Below are 11800 nucleotides of genomic sequence, written 5' to 3'. Positions count from 1 at the left end.
AAGCTACAGACAATAATTTGAATCCTCCACATATGTACAGATTCTGAAATCTACTAGATTATAGGAGGGTAACTATAAATAGCTGAACTCCCCCTCCCTTTGCCACATGGCTCCTTCTTTCACAAACATCCAGGTTACATTAGATGAAGAGCTGTGATTTGAGTCGTGATGTACAAGGTGTTGACAGGAGAACTGCAGTGAGTTTAGAGCGAAATGATACATGGACCATTTGATTCCACTCAAGAAAGAAAGCCTACTCTAAGGGAAATTATGTACATTCACTAAGAAAAGGCCCTCAAAAGTCACATTTGGGTTTCAGGGCTGAAAATTTTATTGTCAAGTACATTTATTTTTTTCAAAAAAATAAAATAAGTGTGTGTAATTTCTTAAAAAAATATTTAGGTGGATTTTATTGCTTTGAACAGAGCTGAGATAGACCACTCACGCGGATTTGTGTTTCATGTTTCCTTTTCTTGACCTTTTGCTATAAGTATAAGTTTCCCAAATGTTGAACTGTTGCTTTTAATTTTATTAATTTAAGCATCCCAACAGTACAGTACTCTAAATCACCACACTTTACAGTAAGAGCTTATAAACGGGACAGGTGGTAGCTAAATTGTGTCTATATTTTGCTAAAAGAGAGAAGGCATATTTAATGGTTTCAGTGCTTATGTATATGTGTGTGTGTACAACCATGGTTTCCACAGCAGACGCAGCTGTCCGGCCTGGAGGACTGAGCCTATGTCACTGTAACTCTATTTCGGGAACCTGTGTTGTCCAAAAGGTCAGATAAAGAAGCACAGGAATCCTTACAAAGCAGAGGGCGGGGGTGTCGGGTGAAGGCGGATATTCACAAACCAACACACACACACATACGTGTTAAAACTCAGGACAGTGTTGCTGAGAAGGGGAGAAAGGCAGACAGGAGTAGTGGGACACAGAGACATTAAGAGGGGCTTTCACCTTTGACTGAATTAAAACGTTAGTGTACCAAAGTCTGATCTGACCTCTAATCCAGCTGATACACACACATTTATGGACACCATGGATGGAGAATCACCCAAACAGGACACATTCGATTCCACGGAATCAACCAATCCCACTGACACCAACAACAACAGCAACCAGGTCTGTATCATTTATTTATTTATTTAACATGTTCATTAACATTTTCACATTCACCCACAATGACTGTCCATCATGTTCTGTACTGGGAAAAAGCAGTGAGAGTGTTCGTGGCTGTAGCAGGTGCTGTGTTGGGACAGCAGAGCGGGAGAAGGGGTTGTTGGCTGCATTTGCTACACCTGTTCTTACTACTGGCTGAAGAATGACACATACACACGTAAATACACACTCACACAAGTTATGCAAAGTAGTGCACATGACACACACTAAGCCACACATACAACGTTGGAGTTTCCTTTTCCCACTGATGAGTCACTGCTGTGATGCCTGACCTGGTGTGTCATTAATAAACAGGGTACATGGGCCTATTTAATCATGAGGAAATAATAATGTATGCATTACATTTTTTTTGTATGAAGATTTTTAACATATGATGTGAGATCATTGGTTTTAAAACTGTAAAAGGCCAATTTTCCCCTTGAAAGTTCCAACTCTGAGGTGTATATTTATAATACTCAACAAATCCCAGAGCTCCAGGTCTCACATTACAAGGACTGTGTTATCCCTCGAGTAACTTGTGGAAAGTCCACTTTATTTATACAGCAGCTTTCATGTAAACAGCTCAAACGTTTCACATAGCAAGACCAAGAACTGAAGAACACAGAAAAATCACAAAGAATAATTTTAAAAATACAAATCAGAGTTAATGAAAGAAATACCTAAAAAAAAAAAAAACAACACACAGCAAATGAACTAATGGCTCACATTACAAATCTGAAATAAATAAAATAAAAAACACAATAAACTTTTGTTCATTCTTCATACATTTTTTCATGAAAGAAACAGAAAAAATCCTCTTTACAAGACTGAAAAGAAGAAGATAGTTATCAGGGATGTAAATAACTGAAAGAAAAGAGGAAGACTATCCTCTGAGTCATGCTGAAAAGAAAACATGTGATGTAGTGCCCCCACAGAGAAATGACTATGAAGAAGCTTCTCCCTTCTTCACAAGGGGTCACCACAGCGGGTAAATCTGGATCTCTGATCTGGCAAAATTCTATATGGGATACCCTTCTTCACCCAAACCCAGGGAAAGGAAATAGCAAAGAAAATTACTGTGTAACCTACACTGTTACTTATACTGAATACTCCACCTTAAACTCCACTTTGTCTTGATGCCTTGGTATAAGGCTAGAATTTAGAAGTGATAGAACTATTGTCACAGACATGTATTACGAGTGTTTGTCACATATTTATTTTTGCACAGGCCGGCGAGCCAGAGGTGGAGAATAAAGACTTGGGGGAAGGAGCAGAAGGTCAGAGGGTAATGGAGACTGAGGATAAGGCTGAGGAAGATACTGTATCAGAAGAGGCAGAAAAGGAGACGTCAGGAGACACAAAGAAACCTCAGACTGTGTCACAGTCTGGTGAAGATGATACTGAAGCAGCTGCACAAGATAAGGAGAAAGCATCTACTGGTGCTGAGGTGAAGGATTCTGAACGTGAAGGAAAAGATAAAGAGGAGGATGCAGAAGAAACCGAGAAAGGAGGGCAAGTGGCAGAGATCCAGAGTAGTGAGACTGGAAAAGATGGAGAGGACATGAAGGACAAAGAGAAAGAGAAAAAGGAAATAGGTAAAGATGTGAAAGAACAAGAGGCAGAGAAGAAAAAACAAGTGACAGAGGAAGATGCAGAGCCAAAGGACAAAGGAAAGACAAAAGAAGCAGAAAAGCAGGCAAAGCCCAAAAGAAAGAGTGGTCCCCCCTCCTCTTCTCTCTCTCGACCAAGACCCTCTGCACGCTCCATAAGAGCGTCTGCTAAAAACGACATCATCGCCAAGTTCCAGAAGGGCGCACCAGAGTGAGTAACTACATGATGCTTAGTACCTCAAATTAGAGTGTGACAGTTAAAAATGTTCCTCAAGAGGTTAAATCAGAAACTGTGTTGCAACACTGCTAGGACACCAATACCTCGCAACTTCAAGATTCAGAAGTCATCTGCTGCTGTGGCTACAGGAGCTTCAATCAAACAGAAGATACTTCAGTGGTGTCGCAACAAGACTCGGAACTACGAGGTGAGCTCAGCGTTAAATCTTTATCTAATGCGACACATCCGCATTCTAGATCCAGAGATAAAAGAAGACCTAATTTAAGATGCTCTTCCCATGTGTCTGTCTCTTGCATTTTTTAGGGCATCAACATAGAAAACTTCTCGTCATCCTGGTGCAATGGGATGGCATTCTGCGCTCTGATTCATCGTTTCTTTCCAGATGCTTTTGAATACAGCTCACTGAAGCCAGAGGAGAGGGAGAAAAACTTCACTCTGGCCTTCAAAACTGCAGAGTATGGATTTCTTCATTCTTTCTTCTCTCAGTTCAGTTCAGCTAAGACTGAATAACACAATTACAATATTTAAGAGTTGGAACTGTATGGAATGACACTGTTAATGTAAATGCACCTGGTTAGAAATCTCTTATTCATATTACTATGAATGACTGCCACCTTGTCACCTCAACTTTATCCTTTCCCCTCCTTTGTGTATCCCTGACAGGTCCTTGGCTGACTGCTGCCCTCTGCTGGAAGTGAGTGACATGCTCATGATGGGTAACAACCCAGACCCAATGTGTGTGTTCACATATGTCCAGTCCCTGTGCCACAGCCTCTCCAAAATAGAGAAAGAGAGGAAGGACAAAGAGAAGGGGGAGAAAGAGAAGGCTGGTAACGAGGAGGAAGAGAAGGACAAAGGAGATGATGCAGCAGGAGAGGTGTCGCCAGAGAAAGATGAGGAAGAGTCTGCTGAGAACGAGACGATGAGCAGTCAGGAGGATAAACCAGTAGACGGTACAGAGATGGAGGGCACTAATGAGGAAGGGAGTCCATCAAAGAGCTGTGTGGTGGAGGAAGGTCAGAGTTCATCAGTCGAGGCAGAGTCTTAGACAGACACTGGCAAACAGAAAGACTGAAAAGACCAAAAAGATTGTTTATGGTACTACAAGGAGCAAGTCTTAGTCTGGCATTGTTGGACTGACTACTGTCGGAGTAATGAGGTACAACAAAAAAATCACTCAAAACTAAAATACTTGTGATGATGATGTCTCGTAGTTACAGCGTGTTTGAAAATGTACTTCTGTGTGTGTTTTTTCCATTTACAGATATGCTGTTTTTTATGTTGTTCTGAGCACGAAAAGCAAGAAATTGCTGTGTATCTATGAAAAAATAACAATGAAACAAAGATCTTGTGAATTAAAAAGCTGCTTGTGCAATAAGAAAACCTTGAGAGAGTGTGTGCCGTATTTACTTTTTTCATAATACACATGAAAAGGTTAAACTATTTCTGGTCAGATGTTAAAATTTTGAGTTGTTCCAGATTGTTACTGTGAACAAGGTAACAGTGGGGAGGGGGTTATGACACTGTGAAAGATTGTGCGGGCAAATGTTCAGGGTTTTCAGGCAGACAAAAGATGCTACAAGAGCTGTGAAAAGCTTCCAAAAGAAAAGTTGGTCTGCTAATGCAATTTATAACACTATCCTCCATTAAATTGAATGTAAACAACACCCCAAAGCAGGTTTCTCTGGGCCAGAGCTTATTTAAGAGGGCCAGAGACCAAGTGTAGGTCTATCCAATTCAAATTTAATATTGATTTTGTTAATCGTAGATCCCCCACATCCCCCAAACTAAAGCGGAAAGCGAACAGCTATCATTACTCCTGTGATGGTACTGGGGAAACATTAATCTATATAGATGAGGTAACTCCCCCTCACATGTGAAGTCATCATTATGTTTAAATATGTGGAGAGACATGTTCTTTCCTGGAAGGCCTTTTAAAAATGTAAACCCATTGAAACAATTCGCTGTATCGAAACAAACTAATACCACAAAGCCAACTGTTGAGCAACTAAAACTATATCAACCAAGAATTGCCTTCAAAACTACAGAAATTGGTTTCTTCAAACAAACATCATCACCAGCCAAGCATCACCCCCCAGTGTCCCTGCTTTCTGGGTATTACGGTAATCAGCATCATGCTACCAGGAAGGCCATTGTGTTGTCTCTTTTGTTAAGCTAACCTACTGACCGTGTTGCGCCCTTTTTTCAACACAAATCTCGGTGGCAGCAAAGTGAAACATGTCCACAAACATGCCACCGGGGAGCCTGAATCTGGAGTCACAGCTTTTGTCCATTATGGACGTGCTGGTGAAAGCGGCGGTGGCAGAAATCAGCCAGCTGTTCTCGGAGAGCTCGGCGTCTCTCCGTCTGCATTTAACCCAGAGCTTGAAGGAAAACGAAAACCTGAGGACGAGGATGAAGGTTATGAGGAGTGAGCTCTTCTCCCTCAGGCTACAAACCAGAACTAATCGACCAGCGAGCCGCTTTTCTCCCATCAGAGGAAACATAACCAAACCACGAGCTAAGCCACAAGGTAACGATACTTTCACTTTAAAAGTACTTCATACTCGAGTAACAAATAACATTCCGCCCCCGCCATTTATATAATTAACTATTAAATACCCACCGCTAGTTACTTCAAACTAATAACGTATAAAACAGCTGTTTTAGCTAGTTTCACGAGTTGATTATGAAAATGCAGATGTGCGGAGTAGTATCGCGCATCAGACACAGCTGGCCCTGGTCATGTGACACAGATAACAGAACCAGCGGGTTTTTTATTGTGGTGATAAAAGTTTATTCGGCTTATTAAATGTGAATTCACTCACTTACTTAAACTTAATAATGGTCAGCTAAACCGAAACATAAATAAATAAACAAATACACAAATAAATAAAGACACATTTCGATACGCTCATTCAAAGCCTCAGTCTAAAATAATTGTTAAGTGGAATTTCCGCTTAAAGTATGTGATGCTGAATTATAACAAGTCCAACCTCAACTCAGAACATGTGTCTGTCCCTTTAAATACATTTAGTCTTCACCACAATCAACCCATAAAGAATCAAAGACTCAGGTACACAGGTTATTTATGGACATATTCTATGTTATCATAAATCACTAATACGATGAATTAAAAATCAATGTATATTATGGTTTTATATTTTTACAAATGCTTTATATACTTATTTATATACATATATATATTTAATGGTATACCTTGTGTTGTGTGTGTGTGTGTGTGGGGGGGGGGAGTTGTGTGTGTGTGTTTCTTGTCTTGTTTTTATGGACATGTAGTCTGCCAATAAAGATTGAATTGAATTGAATTGAATTGAATTGAATGTCTTACATGATCTTTCATATTACATTTCCTTTATAGACATTTTTTTTAAAGGAAAAGTAATGTTTTGTCACTTTTATTGTGTTCACTGTCAGGTAATTGAGTGGCGTAAACCACAGAGACCGTAGAGAAATGCCATTAATTCCCTGAGTTTTAAGTTCCATATCATATTTGGTGTCGACATGTCAACTTGTTTTTTTTGCAGACACAGAACATAAACAGATTTCCCTAACATTTGTTATCTCTCATTAATTGACTCTTTTACTCTCTGCATGAATCTGAGGGTTGATTAATAGCATACCGACTTTATATCAAGCTTAAAGTCAGAGCTGTCTGTGTCTCAAAAGTGTCTGAATTGCTTAATTAATAATTTTCTGCAGCATTAATCCTTTTCTTAGTTTACAGTTTTATTTTTTATGCAATTCACTTCAATTTTGAATTCAGTCTTATGTGCATAGCTCCAAATCACAGCAACTGTGAGCTCAAGGCACTTAATTAATGTCTTTTTTATCACCATTTTATCATCATCCTCTGACAAGACCTTTGACTGGAGTAGGCGACACTCATAGGGATCATTTTGTGCAAAGAGGAATCATATGACATGTGAAACACTCGTTTTTCTGTGAGCGCACACAGAGCCTGCTTTTGTGATGCTTGTTATCTCCGCTGGGGGTATTAGGTGTTATTGAGCCAGCTAATGCAAAGAAAACCTGGCTGTGTTGAACTTCCTTCATTTTATTCCTGTCAGCTCGTTTCAGCAAACACATGTGACACCAACAGGGAAGTTGCCTCCCCCCCGTCTATTCTTGACTCTTAAAATCTTTCGTTTTCAGCTCGTATAAATACTGATACCAACAGATGAACAAATAGCTAACTGAAAGTAAATCAAATATTTAATAAAAATATGGAGGACTTGTCCATATTTGGTATTACAAACTGTGCAGTAAGGCTTTGGTGCAAATATTTGTTGAGACCAGGATGTCTAAATGACTGTGACTCACCTCTTCAAAAGTACTGTGTTTAGTTCAGGTTTTGATCAATCTTGAGGTAAAAGTAACACAGAAACTAGTTATAAAAACTAACCATTTTCTGAAATCAAACCAAACTGAACTGAGGGTATAAACTCAAAAAAGAAATAATATTAGAAATATTAAAAAATGATCAGCTGTAATATCTCTGGGCTGCACAATATGAGGAACCTGCATAGTGCTGCAAAATTGTTCTGTATTTTAAAGACTTTAAAAGCTTACAGTTTCTTCTGCTTATCTAGTTCAGGGTTGCAGGGAAAACTTTTACATTTAGACTGTAGGTGTGACAATGAATCTAATCTCTGGACTGTGGGTGAAAACTAGAGTACCTGTAAAGAACCCACGCAGAAAGAACACACAAACTCCACATAGTCTGAATTCAAAGCAGGATCGTCTTGCTGTGAGATGACAATGCTGACCACTGCACCACCAAGCCTGTCACACTCTATAAGTGTCAGCGAATAAAAATGCTTTGAAGCGTGCATATTCAGTGTGGCTCTGTAGTTCAGTGATTTATACATTCACTAGCATTGCAGTTAACATTGCTTTAAATAAAACTAACCACCACAAGTCTTTCCTGGGTGGTGCAACAGTACAGCTAATAAAACAGTTGTGGGTTTGAGGACAGTAAAGGTATGATTGTTGCTCTTCTGTGACTACATCAACACCATCTGTGGTCACAGTTATTTAAGTTACCCTCAAAGTAGTAGGGTCCTGGGTTCAAATCTGTGCTTATCTGGGGACAGGACACTCTCGCAAAAGACATTCTTAATCTAAGGAGTTTCACTTCCTGGTTAAATAAAGATTAATGAATAATAAAAATGTATTTTCCTTTTCTTCTTCAGTTCTCATCAAATCACAAGTGGCTCAAAAGGCGGGTGGGGAAGCTGCTTCTATCGTCCTGCAGTCGGAGAAAAAGACCACCTCCTCAGCAGCTCAAGTGCAGGTACATGCAGTCCATAAATGAATAGCAGTAGCTCTGTTTGAAATCTAGTTTGCTCATGCATAGCTGTCCTTAATGTGCTAGTGTGCAGATGTGGAGAGTCCAGATGTCATTCTAATCAAAGATGAGGATGATGTGGGTGGATGTGGGCCAGATGTTGGTGGTGAGTAGGATTTTTAAGTGAGCTTAAAGGGCTGATTAATTATTATTTTTATTTGTATTTTATGTCTTTACTTGTCATCACTACAGCTCACAGATTCTAAAAGCCTAGATTGTCTATCTTCTATCTTAGGGCTGAAAAACAATTATACCAGGCAAGCCGAGAATAGGAGGAAGAAAGTAGATCAGACGTCAAGCATCTGATAGAAAGTCTCTCTTTCTAAATTACACACAAGCAGTTCCTCATTGATGAGTGCTGAGTAAGACTGGCCTAAGCGCTTCTGTTTCATAGTGGCCTTTAAAGATGCTATTCTCTGTCTTTTCAGATCAGGGTGACTTTAGAAACCACAGTCTGCAGGGCGGTGTTGCAACAGGAGCTCAGAATTTGGAGCCAGCTGGTTCCTCTTGCTCGACAGGTGATAACGAGGAGCTGAGAATCGTGTGCGTTCACGGCCGAGGCGAAGGGCCTCTACAGGATGAAAGTGACACCCTCTTCTCTGCGTCTGAGCTTCAGGCTTTTAGCTCTCTGTCTGACCACAACGTCGGCCACGACAACCTCCTGAATTTCACCACTGGCGCAAGTGACAGAGCTCCAATGAGAGTCACACAGGATAACAGTGCCGGACTGGTGAGAAACAACCAACTTGAAAGAAATAATTCCACACAAATGGCTCCGACAGCATTGAACCCTGGATTGAAATCGCCACTAGTAGTAACTGAGGGTCAAGTGGGGCACCCCAGCCACATGAGCCAGTTCCCACAGCAGCAGAACGTCTTCCCTCACACCGCCAACAAATCCCTGGACTGCAACTTCTGTGGCGAGCGCTTCCACAGCCGCGAAGACCTCATCGTACATCGCGCGAGTCACACCGGGGAGTCTCCGGTCCCTTGCTCTCTGTGCGGCAAGTCGTTTGTCAACAAGACCACACTTAGCATCCACATGCGCATTCACACGGGCGAGAAGCCGTACGCATGTGCGCAATGTGGAAAACGCTTCACGCAGAACGGCAGTCTGAAGATCCACCTGCGGACACACTCCGGAGAGAAGCCGTACACCTGCAGTCAGTGCACAGCCAGTTTCAACAACCCCAGCAACCTTCGCAGACACATGATCACACACACCAACGGGGCGCTCTGACCCCAACGAACTAGAAAGACTTGATAGACTTTGCAGTTTAGAAGCACTTTTACTGTCATTTGTGCCACAGTGTAAAACTGTTTTGGATCACGCGCACTTGTAGATTCCAGATACGCTGACACAAACGCTGTTCAGATTTTTTAACTATAGGAAAACCGGCTTTCTATTCTCGAGCGTGCACAACAGATCCTCAAATGAAGACACTGAAATAAAGAACCATGTCACAGTTAGCAGTGGGTGACTGTGGATTACTTCTGTTTTGGTCTATGTTATTTCAAAATGGGATATCAATTATCATTTAAAGCTTGGACCACAAAATAATTGCCAGAAAATGTTTAATGAAATTATTGAACATTCGGACAAGTTTTTAAAAATAATATTTGAATACTAATTTGCATATATGAGTTTAACTTTGTTTCATATTTGCTCGTTTTTTGCGTTAGTACCTTAAAAATGTCATGCGCAATTTATTTAGGTTTGTCAGGGGGAAGATTACACTAGAAATCTCAGAAATTGCTGTCAAATATGATACGCTACGCATTAAGGGGTTAAAGTCTATTTTATAGCAGACTTCTGTATCGATAAAGTACCACGACAAGACTGTTTGTGGCCAGATTTGAGCATTTCTGAATTTTATTTATGCACCACATTTAATACAGTGTTATAAAGCATTCCAGCTCAATGATTTGCCCACTGCAGCAAACTGATATATATTAAATTAATGTTTTCTGACCCCAGACTCTGTTCTAGGAAGCACGTTCAGCATACTCAGGTTATTCCCTTTATCTGGATTCACTTATTCTAACACTAGTAATCAGGATAAGCAGTCACATGAAGCTGGCTATCAGCTGGCTAACTTAGGGTTTCCTCTCTGTGTTCATATCAAAGAGGTGGCGTTGGCAGAATCTGACCAATTACAAAGATGGATAAGTGACAGCAGAGTGGCTGATTTTACACAAGAAGATCAAACTGTAGTATTAGAAAACTATGAAGCAGTTACACACACAATACAAACTGAAAGTAAAACGGATTCTGCAGATAAAGCAGCAGTAGGACTGCGTGTATGCTTCAAGTGTTTTTGTTAGTAAGACTGGAAAACACCTACTGTTTTTAATAATATAGCAAGTTGAAGCTAGGAAAGAAAGCTGGCCAAAAATGCAGACGGTGTAAGTTAACAGATGCATCAATATCACAATTCTGTTTAAAGATCTGATAGCTGATAGGTGGTGATTTTATACCTGTTGATCTCTAATCTCAAATATAACCCACACTAGTCTGCAGCATGAGTTACCATGGCGATGTCCAAACTGCAAGAAGTGAATAAAGGTTAACCCTGAAGTTACTGGGCTTAGTTCAAATCCACTGATGTAAAGCTGCTTTTATATACTATAGGGATACTTTTAAGTAACTGCCGAGCTTCCTCAAATAATAAGATTTAATTCAGTCTGAACTTCAAACAAATTGAGAACGAAAAACATGAATCATTACTTATAACAGTTGCTTTTACATGTGTATTATTTCCTTTAAAAACGCACTACCTCTACTGTTGTCATTTTTTGCAGCTTTTTTCCTCTTTTTTGTACTTCCTGGATAGATAGGGCAATAATATGCTAGTCAGTGTGGATATTCTGAATAAATATAGTTGCTTTTTTACTCGATGCCTGAAGAGTTTCATTTTGCACCTCTAGAGTGCAGTGTTGTGGGCCCCCCCCCCAGCACTTATAATGTCTTAAGGCCTGGTCACACTGAATCACTGTGGGTGGGGGGACTCTCAAGGAAACTGGGGGAAATTCCTCACATTGTTCCTCTTTCCACCCTACCCACACTTAAGTATTGCTTAAGAGTTTGTAGTTTGTTTTTTCTTTGATTTTACCGAAAGCTCTGGAAAGTCAGACTGTATTAAAAAAGAGACTTGACTCAAAGTGTTAAAAAAGACACTAAAATTCAAAATAGTAAAAATAAAAAAACAAACCCTTAGAGGTATAGTCATGCACTAAGCCTTAAATCCTTTAAATAGCTGTGGTCAAGCATGATTCATGTAAAGAAGCATGTTTACCAGCAGACCAAGCGCATGCGTAACATGTGCACGATGGCCGTTGATAGCGGTTTTTAATACCAGTAGTTTTGGCGACTTGGTGAGGAATGCTGTTGTTGTACTTCCCCATGAAAGTGGTGCTTCC

At 40.2% G+C, this 11800-nt stretch overlaps 2 protein-coding genes across 2 annotated transcripts; both read left to right on the top strand.

Annotated features, from left to right (window-relative positions):
- The first annotated feature begins 845 nt into the window (after positions 1–845).
- smtnl1 (smoothelin-like 1) lies at positions 846–4401 on the top strand. Its single transcript, XM_026180354.1, has 5 exons — positions 846–1128; positions 2393–2985; positions 3085–3199; positions 3316–3467; positions 3676–4401. The coding sequence occupies exons 1-5, from the start codon at positions 1036–1038 to the stop codon at positions 4058–4060; spliced, it is 1338 nt and encodes a 445-aa protein (XP_026036139.1). The 5' UTR covers positions 846–1035; the 3' UTR covers positions 4061–4401.
- A 710-nt stretch (positions 4402–5111) lies between these two features.
- LOC113006370 (zinc finger and SCAN domain-containing protein 2-like) lies at positions 5112–9871 on the top strand. The gene is made up of 4 exons (XM_026142313.1): positions 5112–5545; positions 8226–8326; positions 8408–8486; positions 8809–9871. Exons 1-4 carry the CDS (start codon positions 5251–5253, stop codon positions 9618–9620), a joined length of 1287 nt encoding a protein of 428 aa, XP_025998098.1. The 5' UTR covers positions 5112–5250; the 3' UTR covers positions 9621–9871.
- Positions 9872–11800: the final 1929 nt, after the last annotated feature.

The sequence above is a fragment of the Astatotilapia calliptera genome, chromosome 2 (assembly GCF_900246225.1).
Source record: "Astatotilapia calliptera chromosome 2, fAstCal1.2, whole genome shotgun sequence".
NCBI lineage: Eukaryota > Metazoa > Chordata > Actinopteri > Cichliformes > Cichlidae > Astatotilapia > Astatotilapia calliptera.
The sequence above is the reverse complement of the archived record's forward strand: the minus strand, read 5'-3'. Positions and strand labels throughout refer to the sequence as shown.